We start from the raw sequence: 16,184 nt of genomic DNA on the forward strand, positions 1-16,184 counted from the left end.
TCATTATTTGATTGTTTGTTTGTTTGTTTTTTGCACCATCGATGTTCTATCAGTGTTAAGACCAAATCAAAATTAATCATATTCTTTGAAAATCTGAATCAGAACCAACTTTCCAGCCAGTTTTAAAATAATCCACAAATGCTGTCGTCTTTAATGGACGTAATGCTTGACACGATAATGTTCACATCCTGAAACTTGTAGAGAAGGTTTGCAAACTTGAGTCTTTGAGGCTGCAGCTGGTCCAGAAAGACTTTCAGATCACCATCAGGTTGCTTGTGGTGGTTTGATGGTGCTTGACAACACGAGCATGTATCACTAGCACTGAGACAGCGCCTGTCTTTCAAACTGAATATTTTAGATTGTGTAAATGTTAAAAGCAAGGTTTAGAAGCAGAGCTGAGGTCCATAAAGAGTGCTGCTGTAAAAAACCTTCATCTTTAACAGGGATGTACGATGTATCGAATTATTCTGCAGTATTTCTAAGAAATCAGAAATACCAGTATTTTTGACAATAGTGCATGAAATATCATTAAAATTAAGCATTTTTGTGAATGCAGCTTGCAGGTAAAAATTTTGTTTAGTTCAAAGAAAATGTGTTTTTTCCTGTTTTTTTTTTATAAACTTATTGAAACATTTTACAATAAGGGTCCCTTTATCAACTTTAGTTAGTTAGTGTATTAACATGCTATTAAATAAAGTATTACCATTTGCTTAATCCTATTATGTAATTCTTTAGACACCCCCCGGCCCTTTATCCTAACGTTAAAGAGCAAGTAACGCCTAAATTAACTTCTTCTGTCTGATGACCTGTATAGGTGAGTGTCTAATGGTGCTGTACACGTGTGTAATCATTAGTGTGGCAGTTTAGTGCAACTTGCTTTAAATGCAATATTTCAGCCCAAAACCATAATTCTATCTCCATCTTCAGGTTAAAACTCTGCTCCACATTCATGTAGAACCAGCTGTGGCTGACAGCTAAGCTGAAAAACATCACTTGTCAGCAAATTACTACGTGGCAGCACTGCACTGGTCTCCAGGTGAAGCAGCCACACCTCCACCTGGCTCAGCCACTCGCCTACCGATTTGACACGTTGGCACTCGGAGCCGCTTGCCTCCTTGAAAAAAATGCCCTCCTCCCCTTTTCATCTAATGATCGTGGTTAGCAGGAAATCCTACAAAATGCTGCAGATTCTGTGTCTGCTCTTCTCCTGAGCGGTAAGTCTTGTGTGAGTGCGTGCACGCGCTCATTAACAACTCGTTTTTAGATTGAGAAACTCCAACAGCACACGCGGGGGGTTGAAGGGGGTGCGATCTACCACTGCCTCAGTGCTGCTCTCTCCTGCTCCTGCTCTGCCAGACGACGCCTCTTTAAGAAGTGTTTTCCTAACAAGAAGTGTGACTGAAATGCATCTCCACCCATGCCTTGACTCTCACTTTAAGGACACTTAAAAGTCGACAGTAACGGTAAAGGGATCTTTCTTGTTTATTAATCCACTAACGTTAATTAAAGAAGCCAGCTATAACTGTAAGAGAGCATCATCCATGACAGCCATTACTAATCTTTTAAATTTCATCATGGACATATTTGAGTTAAAGATGAAACATCAAATTTAGTAGATGTAGCTCTGGGTACAAACAGCAGCTATGCTAGCTGTAGTAGATCACTCCCAAAAGGAATTTCATTTTTCTGTAAGATAAACTAATGCTACATTCATGACAGGATTAAGATTTATGAAATCACATCCCCATTAACTGCTATGAACTTTTTCTGTTGTTGTTTAAATTGTTAGTGATCCACTTCAGCCTCGACTCCACTGTGACTATCCATTAGCACGTCAGTCTGGTCAGAATAATACAAACAAACAGGCATTTTAAACAGCTTTCTATGCTAAGTAAGGAATTAAATATTCATAACCTTTTCACAGAACCTTACTTCAAAAGATCTGAACTGCCCCTATAAGGTAAAAGATGTTTTACACATGTTTACACACGTGATGGTTTTCTTACAACATGCACACAGACTGGAACAGGAAGCAGTTTCAGTAAAAAGGCTGAAACAATTGAGTCCAACATGTCTCACACATAAAAGTGCTGTCCTAACTAGCAGCTTTATAAGAGTTTATCCTTTTACAGCTTTACCTTAAACTCAGTACTGAGAGAATAAATAATGATTGTGCCGAATACGACTAGCTGGCTGTTTTTGACAGAGCCTCCAACATATTTACAGCCAGTAGGAGATTTTGAGTTTCTATCATTTCTAACCTAACCAGCCTCCCACTCGCAGAAACAGACACAAACACAAAGCTGTGCCTTTAACAGAACCAATGCTCACCCACTCTTTGTTTTTTGGATCCATGCATGATGCTACAGTGCGCTCTTTGGTTTACTTCCCTGCTCTTCTATTCTTTCATTTGAATGAGGTGGCAGCCTAGTCTAAAATAGTCAGTTACATTTTTCTCCACTGAATTTGTAGAATTAAAACCTTTTAAAGCCTGAAACATGAATGCAAATATTGTTTTAGAACAACCATAAGATGGCTAATGCTAATATGAAACTATGAAATAATCTGCTTATGTTTTTACACTATTATACTACACAATAGATAAAATTCATTGATTGCCACCTATAGATCCAGAGGGTAGAAGACGTGGCAGCATTTAGATGAAAGTACTAATCCAAATATTCAGGCCATGTTAGCAGGTAGTCAGATTTTTGTAAAACCAAATCTTTCCCCCACCGATGTAGAAAAAACAATCATAGACATGTCATGGAACAACAGTGCCCATGTCATAACTGGAGGGTTGTGGGATTGAGTCCCACTCACCCTTTAGCAAGACACTTAACCTGGTTGCCTGGTTGGAAGGACCGCTGGTGCCTGTGCTCAGCAGCCTCGCTTCCATCAGTGTGCCCTAGGGCAGCTGTGGCTACATTGTAGCTCATCATCACCAGTGTGTGAATGTTTGTGTTTTTAAGCGCCTTGGGTGGTTGTAGAACCCTAGAAGGCGCTAAACAAATACAAGCCATTTACCATGGCAAACATGTAGGTGGCAGTATTTCCCCAAATTGTCTTTGCCTAAAACTTACCAAGGATGTGGAATAACCAGGTGGTGGTCAAACACCATCCTTAACTTTGTTCTTGCACTTTAAAAAGAGAGACCAGTAAGGTTAAATATTTCAAGTAATTAATATCTATTTACTTGTTTATTGCAGTTGTCTTATTAAATACTAATCATAATTAGTCATTTCGGAACTTTTTTTTTTGACAGATATGTTTTACTCTGTTTGACCTTAGGCTCAGTGTGTGTGTGTGTGTGTGTGTGTGTGTGTGTGTGTGTGTGTGTGTGTGTGTGTGTGTATATATATATATATATATATGTACATCCACAGAGCCTCCAGGGCGTTCCTAGACCAAACCAAAGTCCCACCCATCTGACGTCCTGTGTCTCTTTCACTCATGCAGCTATAATAAAACATTTAAGAACCAGTGCTTGTTTCTCTTATTATGTCTGCCTTGAGAAGCCCATTCTGTCCTCACTGTCTGCTCTCATAACGACGATGAATGAATTAAATTTAAACACTCAGCTGCAGGATAAAACTTGTTAAAGCAATGCCAAGTCTAATAATAAGATAAGCATCAGCTATTTCACTGACTTACCTAGACCTGTGTGGCTGTCAGCTGTCTGGCAATATTCATGGAGCGGTTCGGTGTGACTGCACACTTCCTGACACTTCTCACTAGATAATGATGGCACCTGTCTAACAACACCACCTGCTGTGCTGTTCCTCTCACGACTCGAGTCCCAACACGCAATCAATCCCTCTCTAATTTAATTTGTCTTCAAAGTTGACACGGAATACCGATTAAATCCTTATTTTATCTGCTTGGATACAAAATCAATACAGATCAACAGACCGGTAATAAATAATTTATGCATCAGCTGAGGACGATTTGAAACCCTTCTGCTGTGCCACTTTTACCACGTTGTTGCATTTTTGTTATTCTCTGTAGTGCTGTAGTGTAGTGATTTTTATCTTTGGAGGCACTTTATAAAATATTGTTTTCTTTCTTTCCTTCTAAGTTGGGAGAACCAAAAATGTATAGAATATTATGCTAACAGAGATTTAGATTAACATGTATAGCAGGTGTGTTCAAAGTAAGGCCCATAGGCCATTCACAGCCCCTGGAGTTATTTTGTGTGCAGCATTCATTAATGGGAGACTTTGCAGTTTTAGCTTGCTTTTAGCACCCCCTAGTGTCCGTTATTCAAAGCAAAAGTGAAACTTTTCTCCTCACTGTGTGTTTGTCATTTTAACACCTTAATCTAACTGCTGAAATGTCTCCTCAGCCTTCGTTAGGTTCTAGAGGAGCTGTTTAGAACTTAATCGAGCAAATCTGCTGTGTTCATGATCTAAAACACGCAGGAAATGTGCTGCAAGCAGACTCCAGGGCCAGGTAGGTCAGTTCCACTTTTACTAAGTCCAACAGGGACTGGACCGCCACTCTGAAGTTGCAAGTGCGATATTCTTGCCGCAGGGCAGCTGTGGCTACAATGTAGCTCATCATCACCAGGGTGTGAATGTGTGTGTGAAATGACCAGTTGTGTTTTAATGTTGTGTGTGTGTGTGTGTGTGTGTGTGTGTGTGTGTGTGTGTGTGTGTGTGTGTGTGTGTGTGTGTGTGTGTGTGTGTGTGTGTGTGTGTGTGTGTGTGTGTGTGTGTGTGTGTGTGTGTGTGTGTGTGTGTGACTGGATGAATGGTACACTGTAGTGTAAAGCGCTTTGGAGTCCTTACTCTGAGAGGCGCTATACAAGCGCGGGTCATTTATCATTTAAAGTGCCTTGGGGGGGTTCCAGGTTTTTAGAAGGTGCTATATCAAATACAGGCCATTTACCATTCATAACTTTGTAAAAGGTCATTTTAGCACATGCTGGCTTAAGAAAATGATTTGAAAATGCGACAAAAGTTGCTAGTGTGGCATTAAATCCAGGAAATTTGAGGAAAATGTGCATACAGATTTTTATGTTTTGTATTAAAACATATTTATAAATCCATTTCTACAAAAATGCAAAAAAAGTTGTGATCTTATCAATAAAATATTGCATGTTTAATGTAGTGTTGAGTAGATAAAATGAAATAAGTCACAATAAAATATTTTTTACCTTTTTTTCTGATAAAAACATCTCATATTTGTGGCCTGCAGTGCTCAGAGTGTGACGATTTTAGCCCATAGCTCAAAAGTTTGGCCACGACTGCTGTCGGGTTTGACGCATGTGTAGGGGATGATTCAGAGCTACTGTGACAACAAATTTTGGCTCAGGGTCTCTGAAACTGAGTTATTGCCACTTTTATGTTAGATAATATCAGCGGGCTGCTGGGGCCATCTTGAAATAGAAAAGTTATTCGGTTGTAAATGCAGGTCCGATGATGAAGTTCTGAGACTAAACATTCTTAAACCCTCTTTCATTTTGGAATTAAAACTTTGAGCCCACAAGTTTGCAAAAAAACAAAACTGTGCATAAAACACATTTTGTCAAGATTTTAAATTGCATGTATTTGTGCTACAGTGTACTTATTTCCACAGTCTGCAAAGTACACACTTTTTTTAATCTTGCAGAATACTCAGCATTTTTAAGTGGTTGGACTGCATTAGTAAATTACACTCTCTGACCTGTTGGCAGCAATTGGCACTCTAAAATTAGAGTGTCTATTTGTCTTTTTTTTCTCTGCATCTTCTTTTGTCTTAACGCCATCTAGTAAGCAGTGGCTATCAGAGTGAATGGCATGTGTGAGGACTAATTTTAGCGTGTCTTCTTGTGTTCACTAAGAGCTTATGTGCTCCACAGTGAATTGTACTTGGCAAAGGACGTGATTGTGGAAAGGACGTTGTTGTGCTCATTACAGCCGTAAGCTGCTGCTTAGGTTTTTATTGATGTAATGGGACGTAAGATTGAGCCAAGTCCACACTGTGCGCTGATATGCCAATGCTAAAAGCACGGTTGGAGCCCCTCTCTCTCTCTCTCTCTCTCTCTCTCTCTCTCTCTCTCTCTCTCTCTCTCTCTCTCTCTCTCTCTCTCTCTCTCTCTCTCTCTCTCTCTCTTTCTGTGACAGCATGGCCTCTCAGCTCTTGAAGTCATTAAATTTGCAGCAGTGAACTGGAAAGAGAGAGTGAAGCAGGGCTGGCTGCCCCCTGGAGAAAGCTGCACGCAGGGAGAAGCATTTGAAACATGTCAACAAAGGCTTTCCCCCTCGCATCAATTGGAATGGTGACGATAGCATTAGCAGCCTGGCTGTAAATGCATTGGAACATAATATGAGTGACATAGGCAGCCCAGAGTCATCACATATAGATGAGATCGTGCAGAAGACTGATGTGTTTCTGCACTGTCATTCTTTTTTATTGCATAACTGGTTGTGATAACAAAACACCTGACTTTTACGGTCACAAACAAATCTCATTTAGCTCCAGTGTGTGGACAAGTCTGTTTAGATGAATGAGCTCTAGTCATTCAGCTTCAATGACACCCTTTTCCTACCTTCTGCGAACCCAAAGCACACGGTAAAGTGCTTGTTATAGAGCTCTGTTGGGTGATTTTTGGATTATTCCCATGCCTTTGTAGTTCTGTCCTTTTCCAAGGCATGTGCCTCTCTTAATCCCTTCTGCTCCCTGTCCTCGTGTCTCCTCCAGGCGAGGGATGATATATTGAATGGCTCCCACCCCGTCTCCTTTGATAAAGCTTGCGAGTTTGCGGGGATTCAGGCTCAGATCCAGTTTGGACCCCACGTGGAGCACAAACACAAGCCTGGATTTTTGGAGTAAGTTTTTCACTGTTTAAAAGAGGAGTTTCCCACATCAACCAGAATAGCATTATTGGTGAGTTTTGTGCAGCAGCTCTCACTTCCTTCAGAGCAGGATCTTACCTCAAGGGATTTCCTCCCATGGACAGCTCAGGGTTGATGTCAGCTGTTACAACTGTGTTTTGATTCTTAAGGCACTTACTTGAATGACCTCATATGTAAAGGTATGCCGATAAAAAGGCAAATGCCTGTGGCTTAAGTGGATAACCATGTGAAAATCCCATTTATCTTTGTAGCCTGAAGGAGTTCCTACCTAAAGAGTACGTCAAGCAGAGAGGGTCCGAGAAGAAAATATTCCAAGTATGTTTGCTGCATTGCTCCTGCCTGGCACTTGAAGCCACTCCCGAGTTTGAATTTCTTTTGACCCCGCAACAATTAAACCAGAATTATATGTAGCCCTGACTGGTTTGACCTTGTAACTGTCATCTCTGCAGGATCATAAAAACTGTGGAGAAATGACAGAAATTGAGGCCAAAGTGAAGTACGTGAAGCTCGCCAGGTCTCTGCCGACGTACGGAGTGTCCTTTTTCCTTGTTAAGGTAAGAACTAAACCTACTGAATGGGTTGATTTAATCTATTAAAGTTCCTCCGCTCAAATCAAACTTATTTGGGTTTTTATAGCATGCATCTTATAGCATGTAGTCGTTGGACTTTGTATTAAGTACACCTTGCCAGTTTTAGGTCTGACCTGTCTTTTCATTCAGAACTGCCTTTATCCTTCATGGCACGGATTCAACAACACTCCTCAGAGGTTCTGGTCCAAATTGGCACAATGGTGTCACTCAGTTGTTGTAGATCTGTCAGCTGCACATCCATGATGTGAATTTCCCATTGCACTAGATTGGGATCGGAGTTCAGTGGACTCTTTTATGTGTTCAACAACCCTGTTTTAGATATTTAAAGCGGTGAATTATCGGAAGGTAGGTCCACTGCTCCCATGAAGGGATGGATGTGGTCAGCAACAAACCAGGCTCAGTTGGTACTAATCTGGGATTTCCATCACCCGGTCTGGTACAGTCAGGTCTGGCTATTTTTGGATCGGTGTGTTCCGGTTTGGATCTGCAATTTTCAGGCAAGCGTTCTGATCGCATTTTGGGCCAACTCGTCAGCAGGCGAGGTTAAATTAACCATCATGCGCGATTAATTTGTGCAAATATCCAGTATTTTTGTGCTGCAATAAATGGCCTACAGAGCTAAAGACAAAAACAAAATGCTTAACACAGCTTCCATGTGTTTCTCCCATCCAAACAAAAAATTTCACTCCGGCTGTCTGTCCTTAACTTCTCTATATTGGGCTTTAATTTCTTCACCTTGGCCCGACATTGTGGCGACGTCCGCTCTGATCCTTCAGCTGCCGTCCACTGAGAAGAAAAACGTTCTTACTGATCCACCTAGCTCCTCCTGTGGACTAGAAGCTCCCGCAATGACAATGAGGAATGTTTGGAGCTCTGAAGGTGACCAAAACTTGCTGCTACTTGCTGGCATTTTTTCACGTTCATGTCCAGCTAATGAAAACACAAACAACAGAACTCTGTTCTTTTTTCTTGTTGCAAGTAGGGATGTTTTTCTGTCCCCCAATCCGTGGACTGGGTTGTTGCTCCGCCCTAACCATACCGCTCCGGAAATTTCTGGACCTACAACAGAAGGAGGCCCAAAACGTCCTGTGACTGGTGCGGTCTGGGTAGGTTGTCTGGACCGCTTTTACAGTCGGAACAGAAACATTAGTGATCTGATCCTTCCCATTCCATGCCAAAATGGTCGATGGAAATGAGCTATAAGGAGCCTAGAGTGGGCCAAGAAAATCTCCCCCACACCATCAAACTACCACCAGCTAAAGTTGTTGATGAAAGGCCGGATTTGCTTCACATTTATGCTGCTGTTGAAAATAGCTTAATAGAAATTAGGCTGCCCTTTCCTCTATGACCTCTGACATCTACAAGGTCATGTCATCCCTACAACTGCTGCTCAATGGTATTTTCTATTTTTTGGACCATTTCCTGAACCCTAGAGGTGGTTGTAGATGAAAATTCCAACAGATTCGCAGTTTCTAAAATACTCGAACTAGCAAGTCATCTCCACTGATGGGTTAGATAGATGCCTAAATGCAGCCGAGTTGCTGCCATGTGATTGGCTGGTTAGCTGCCTAGAGGAACAAGTGTTATAAAGCGTCTGGTGAATGCACGTTGGGTTTTGCATTTTTGTCACATGCTCCGTGTAATAATTGAAGCCATAACAGTCTATTATAGGAAAATACCAAAATAAAAGGTATAATAAAAGTGGCAAACATACAAATAACTATTTTTCCTACAATGCAACCAATTTATTTCAAATGACCAAAGCAGCACATCTCTCCTGTTGTGACAAACAGATATATAATGTTACTGCTACAGTGATTGGCCGCTTTGACTCTGATACCCTCTGTGATGGACTGGACTGTGCTGTCAAACAGGTATGAAAGCTGGTTTGAAGCACCAAAAGCCTCATTATCACAACAAATCAGAAGCCTTTGAGTGGAAGCTCATGACAATAGCGGTTCTGTTCAGGCCCAGTTTTGCAACACAAAAGTGGAACGGAGAGCGAATGAGATGAAGATGCAGGAGTGAGTGTTCTAAAAGCTTCCTGACAGCACTCCATTTGGCTTCAAACTTGCAGAAAAGAAGGGAGAAAAACGAGGAAGAGCGAAGCTTTCTGCTGGGGTCCTAATGGATGATAAATGGAATGTTTGGCCCCGTAGTTAAAGCACACCGCCGGGTTCAAATTATCTGTGTGTGCCGTTATGAAACGTTGTGAGTGCAAGCACAGGCTGTGTTCAAAGAGGAGATGAAGTGATGGAGATTTCAAGACTGCTAAATAATTCACCCCTGCTGCACTCTGCTTTCTATGTCTGCAATGGCAAAATCGACTACTTGGTGTTGTTGAAGCTTTATTTTTGTAACCTTCCATTTCTCATTTGTCAGTATAGTTATTTTTAATTCAGTCACATAGAGAGAATAATGCATTGATCATGTGTGGCAAAAGTTGGCTTTGGTGCAGGAATGCGTGCATGATTGTTTCCAGAGACACGTTTTACCCTGAAATAATCAAGGGTGAACAATATAAAATGAAATCATCAATCACCTCTCCACTTCAAATTAGAAAGGCACTCTTCAAGCTTCAATGCAGCCTTGAAGGCTGTGATGTTTAAAGATTTTAACCTAAAACAATACATGTTTGCACAAAGATGTGACACACACTGGAATAATGTTATCTGTCCTTGAGTGTAAGAGGGCTTAGAATAAAACCACTCCATATCAGTTTTGACCCTGCGATAAAGAAAAACAGAGGTTTTGAGACGCTGAATTAATATAATATGACCTCGCCGGCTCTACTTGCTGCTAATTTTTGTTCCATTCTCTCCCCCCCTGGAGGAGAGCCAGGTCCGGGCTTGTCGTCTGAAGTGAGCTGTAATAGATTTTCAGTGGGCAGCCAAGCTAGTCAGGCAGAAAGCTGGTGGAAGCACCACGCGGCTGTGCTGACAGTGACTCAGGCCTGTGGAGACCCTGTTCAATAAAACAGCAGTTAAACAAGCCCAAGCTCTTTGGGTCACTTCGCTGCCGCCCTTCTCCCTTCAGCCATCCACAACTTCAAACCGCAGACGCATTAGAACATCTGTGTTCCAGCCGCCAAGCGTCGAGGGGCATCTTCCATTTTGTCTGATTTTTCTTTTCTAACAGGAAAAGATGAAGGGTAAAAATAAGCTGGTGCCAAGACTGCTGGGGATAACCAAAGAGTCTGTGATGCGAGTGGACGAGAAGACCAAGGACGTGGTGCAGGAATGGCCTCTGACAACCGTCAAGAGATGGGCGGCCTCTCCCAAGAGCTTCACCTTGGTGCGATGTGACTGATTTCCATCACCTGTAATGTTATGCGTGTATTCATATGCGCAGCGTGACTCCAATTTGTTTTCACAATCCACACACAGTCCCTTAAAAACATTCACATCGGAATATTTAACATTTTCAATATGCCGGCCGGCTTTTTCATCCAAGTTAACAATAGAGTCTGGAGGGAGAATGTGCAGAATGTAGATGTATTATTTATCCCAGAGCTTTTTTTTTCCTTCTCCAGCATTTTGCTGCTTCCCTTCCATTCTGGGAAAGGTTACCCCACTTAAAGATAAATAGATTGTACAAATTTAAAAAAATATCTCCTAAGGTATGTTTGCCAACATCGATTTAAACAAAAAAAAAAACTTAGCCTTGTGTTTCTGCAGAATACTTTGAAGTTAGCAGTTCTCAGATTCACGTCTTCTCAGTCAGCTCTTTAGAGAAATGGGACGCTCCAAAGAAGCTGGTCTTTTCCTGAATAGCTGAAATGATGAAAGGACTGCCAAATTGCTTCTGTCCCCCACCCCTCAATGATGCATTCCCCCCCCCCCCCCCCCCCCCCCCCATTTGTGCACAGAACTCCTCACTCCTTCTAGTAGATTCTGAAAATGTTTGCATCATGTCAGATGGCAATACAAATAAGCTTTAAGAACACTGTCCCCTTTGAATTTTTAAAGGATTTTGGAGAGTACCAAGAAAGTTACTACTCTGTCCAGACTACAGAGGGAGAACAGATATCCCAACTTATTGCTGGATATATTGACATCATTCTTAAAAAGGCAAGTGCAGAAAACTAAATAATGAGTTGCATTTTCTGCAAAAATGATCACCAGAGTTTTCTGTATCGTCTCGTCTGCGTACAGAAGCAGAGTAAGGATCGCTTTGGCCTCGAAGGAGATGAAGAGTCCACGATGCTGGAGGAATCTGTTTCCCCTAAGAAGTGAGTTGTATTTATACACCGTCTGCTATTTTAAAAAATAAGTGCTGACCACTCTAATTTACGAACACAGTCTGGTGGTTTTTTATGTGTTTGAGTCTTACTGTTTAATTACGCATGTAATCACATTTGTGCCAGTCTTGTGTAGTTCTTACCCAGGAGAGATAAGTTAGAGCCAAAGCAGCACTTTAAATGTTAGCATAATAAAAATATAATTTGTTGAAGTGCTCCCGTGTATGAATTTTGTACAAACCGCCTCGGGTTAAAGCAACCAAAATATTCTCTCGCTTCATTAAAGGAAGTTAAGATTCTAACATCAGCCACTTAAATGTTTTGTTATTTTTTATTTGGACAGTATTTTCTCTGGTTTTATGATGTAATAAAGTATTACTAACATAAATGGAGGTAGAAATAATGGATGAGGACTCTTCCTACTTTTATCTCACTGGTAAACCATCTTTTCTCTCCTATCTGGAGGCACGCCGACAATAAAAGTTGAGACATTCTGTAAGATTTCTCCTAGGATTGATTTTAGGTTCATTGTCACAAAGACGAGGAGGAAAGGAGGCATGAGAAAAGTTTGTTCAAGTGTGAAAGCAGGGCTGCACTTAAAATGCATCACTACAGTGGGATTGATTCTGTGGTATTGAACAGAGGCAGAGTGTGAAATATGTTGAAAGTGTTCTGTGCCAAAAAAATAAATAAATAATGGGGAACCATGCTTCCTGCTGCTCATGGTCCAGTCAACTCATATTTTTGGTCTTGTTCTAAAAACATAATTGCTGCTTCTCAAAACAAGCTGTAATTAACCAATAGAGTCAGAAGCATCTGTTGGGCATAAAGACATTTTTTGTGCGGTGTTCGCTCTGACTGGGTCCTCTCACTGTGAGGGTGATTGTTAGTGCTTGAAATTTGTAACGCTGCAATTATTATTTTGCAGGGTTTTTTGCCAGAAAAATTAATTAAAACAATGCTATCGTCTGATATAATTGTCATGTTTTATAAATGTGCTTAAATGGTAAATGGCCTGTATTTGATATAGCACCTTCTAGAGTCCTGGAACCCCCCAAGGAGCTTTACAACACAATCAGTCATTCACCCATTCACACACACATTCACACCCTGGTGAGGATGAGTTACGATGTGGTCACAGCTGCCCTGGGGTGCACTCACGGAGGCGAGGCTGCCGAGCACAGGCGCCACCGGTCCCTCCGACCACCACCAGCAGGCAAGGGGGGTTTATTGTCTTGCCCAAGGACACAACGACAGCGACAAACTGAGCGGGGCTCGAACCTGCAACCTTCCGATTACGGGGCGAGTACTTAACTCCTGTGCCATGCACCGTCGCCCCTTAAAATGAAAGGAGAAAGCTTTTATTATCAGTTTTTGGATAAAAGTTCTAAGTAATTACTCGCCGTGAAAAGCTTTTTTTGAACAGCTTCAGTTTGGAAAAACAGGTTTTATCTGATGTCATTGATGAGCTAACAGCATTTCAAGCATGGCCATGACAAAAAAATGTTTTTCTGCTATCTTAAAGGACTGGTAGTCTGAAAAAACGTCTTTAAAATATTTTTTCTGATTACAATCGTTCACCCTGAGTTTTTCATGCAGGCTGAACATAAAATAATCTCCTACACCGATCTCCTGCATTAGCTCCTGATAGAAAATAGACTCTAGGATTTGAAGATCCTCACTAATCTATGTCACACAGTGAATTAGCATTCATGGACTCACCGATCATGACTAACAATGATGAGGGCTGTTGTTGTTTTGACGTCCCGTAATCACCGGAGGATGTCTTGGCTAGTTTAAGCTAACCGTTAGCATTAGCAACTTCACCTCATGGCAGAACTCCTCCAGGCTTGTGTTTTTTGTGGAGATAAACATCCACATTGCAAGTCAGTGGTAGAGTTGTGTTGCTGTTCTCCTGGCTGAATGACAAGTATCAGAAAATAAGACTCCAAATCCTGCCGTGCGAAGCTCTCCTGTGATGCAGCAGAGTCAGGGGGTTTGTGGGCTTTTTTGTTTCTTGAATACGACCTGTAAGGCATTCATTCCTACTAGAGGCCACCCCAAGGTGCTTTACAACACAAACAGGCATTCACGCGCTAATGGTGATGGGCTAAACTGTAGCCACAGCTGCCCTGCAGCGCTGACGGAGGCGAGGCTGCTAAACGCTGGCACCACTGGTCCTTCCAACTTGCCCAATCGAGGACACTGACTGTGCCAGCCCACCTCCAGTTACATGTTACATGTTATTATTGAGAGAAATATAAAACATTTAGCTGATTTTAATCCCTGGATTCACTAGAAGTGCAGTATTTTACCACTGCAGTTGCATGTAATTAACCATCTAATGTGAGTTGATGAAAGACAAGACACTTTTGTTTGTATCTCACTGGGCACGCAACTGTTTAAACAGGCGGCAAATCTGTCTCCAAAGTGTCTCAAAATGTTTGCAAAAGCTCTCAATTTCATCACTTTTATGGCCTTGCTGTTTAGTTGTTGGATTTTGAACATGTTAAACAAAAGCGTACTTTTTTTTTCTCTGAATTGTTGCAGTTTCATTGTGAACATCCCAAACCCATTTGAAGCCCTTCTCAATTTAGGTGTACTGAATCAAAGTGAGGAAATGTGCTTGTTGAGGGGTTGTCAACAGAATTATGAATAAAATGCGGGTGAATATTTGCTAAAAAGTTTGTGACTAAATTGTGCTAAAGAAAATGTGCATGGAAGTTGTGATACCTCAAAGAAGCAGCCATGTGTGGCACTAGTCACACGTGTTGTATGGACTTGATTACAACAGAGAATTTGTATATTTTCATCATAGTTTCATGTCTCCAACTAGCTGCAACCTGTTGTAACCCACTGAGATACTGGTTACCACTGTCACTAGCTCTAACTAGTAAATAGGTGATGAAATCTGGAGGATAGAAGCTTTTTTCTCCAAATAAAGGCCCTTATTTACAATGTGTAACGTTGTACTCATTATCTACATTTACACAGAAACACTACAAAATTCCAAACAATGTTCTTAAAGTAAAATTTAAAGTGAAATTAATGAATTTAATAAAAAATACAATTTACCTTTAAAGAGTCCCAAACCCTAAACATCTACTGTTGAAATTCTTTATGCAGCAAATGCATTTATCAGATGCAGGTATGCTTAATATGATGCAAATGCATAATGAACTACATGAATACTACCGAAGACATCACTTACTTCCATTATTTTGTCTTTTATGTAAGATCCACAATCTTGCAGCAGCAGTTCAACAGAGTCGGTCGCGTGGAGCACGGCTCAGTGGCGCTTCCTGGCATCATACGGTCCGGCTCGATTGGCGGCCCTGACACTTTCAATATGGGCTCCATGCCCTCTGCCCAGCAGCAAATCACCAGCGGGCAGATGCACAGAGGACACATGCCTCCGCTGGTGAGTGGGGGAGGAGGTTCAGTTCTGCTCTGCTCTATACTTTAGGACTAAAAGCATTAAAACATAATGTTGAAGGACATTTTTCTATGAGATTATATATTTCCTTCAGCAGATTTCACTTATTCTTTTGCAGTCATAAAATAAACAGCAGTGGATTTTTTCAGTGTGTAGGCTCATCTAGGGAATGTGGTTTGTGAGTGTTTTGACAGCTTTGCAGTCAGAGTAGCTTTGTTTATTCCTGTGTGTGTGTGTGTGTGTGTGTGTGTGTGTGTGTGTGTGTGTGTGTGTGTGTGTGTGTGTGTGTGTGTGTGTGTGTGTGTGTGTGTGTGTGTGTGTGTGTGTGTGTGTGCGTGCGTGCGTGCGTGTGTGTGTGTGTGTGTGTGTGTGTGTACGTGTGTGTGTGTGTGCGTGCGTGCGTGTGTTCTGTCATCAGAGTTTAGCTCAGCAGGCTTTAATGGGAACCATCAACAGCAGTATGAAGGCTGTGCAGCAGGCGCAGGCTGACCTGGGACATGTAGATCATCTGCCTCCATTGGGCCACGATTTGGTGAGTTTATTACAAAATTCTGACCAATCGTGACTACAGCATTTGAAAAAGAATTATCCCACAACATTCCCAGTTGATTGCTCACTTCTGATTGTTTGCTTTATGGCATCAAATCTGCTGCACCCTCATAGCAAAGACAGCATAATAACTGAACACTTTTACTGCACTAAACACCATAAATAGGAGGTAGAGCTGAATATAAATGTGAACAGGCTGCATTAGATGCATGAGTGTTTCCAAAGCCATAGGTTTGTTAACTTGCTCAGTCCTTTGATCCTAATCTGTATGAGCTAAAAATCCCCCGCTGTGATCAATACCAAAACCTCTTGTTTTCCTCCCTCCGAAAGGCATCCAGGGTTTGGGTTCAGAACAAAGTGGATGAATCCAAACATGAAATCCACTCTCAGGTTGATGCCATCACTGCTGGAACAGCTTCTGTGGTCAATCTCACAGCAGGTGAGCTCCCAGGAAAATGCTGAGCTGCTGGAAGATGGCACACACCTTTAATTTCAGTCAGTTTAGGGCAGCTGAAGGCAGCTGAATGCAG

The 16,184-nt window shown here is 41.6% G+C and overlaps 1 protein-coding gene across 4 annotated transcripts in view; it reads left to right on the forward strand.

The window, feature by feature from the left end:
- The window catches only part of tln2b (talin 2b), a 128,326-nt gene that overhangs the window by 72,171 nt on the left and 39,971 nt on the right, over window positions 1-16,184 (forward strand). For all 4 annotated transcript variants that reach the window (XM_054733078.2, XM_054733082.2, XM_070550380.1 and 1 more), the window contains exons 7-15: window positions 6,685-6,812; window positions 7,091-7,154; window positions 7,289-7,393; window positions 10,568-10,723; window positions 11,398-11,499; window positions 11,584-11,660; window positions 14,907-15,090; window positions 15,524-15,637; window positions 15,985-16,093. In XM_054733078.2, the coding sequence (XP_054589053.2) occupies window positions 6,685-6,812; window positions 7,091-7,154; window positions 7,289-7,393; window positions 10,568-10,723; window positions 11,398-11,499; window positions 11,584-11,660; window positions 14,907-15,090; window positions 15,524-15,637; window positions 15,985-16,093 (1,039 nt within the window). The remainder of the gene's footprint in view (window positions 1-6,684; window positions 6,813-7,090; window positions 7,155-7,288; window positions 7,394-10,567; window positions 10,724-11,397; window positions 11,500-11,583; window positions 11,661-14,906; window positions 15,091-15,523; window positions 15,638-15,984; window positions 16,094-16,184) is intronic.

The sequence above is a fragment of the Nothobranchius furzeri genome, chromosome 4, assembly GCF_043380555.1.
Source record: "Nothobranchius furzeri strain GRZ-AD chromosome 4, NfurGRZ-RIMD1, whole genome shotgun sequence".
Taxonomy (NCBI): domain Eukaryota; kingdom Metazoa; phylum Chordata; class Actinopteri; order Cyprinodontiformes; family Nothobranchiidae; genus Nothobranchius; species Nothobranchius furzeri.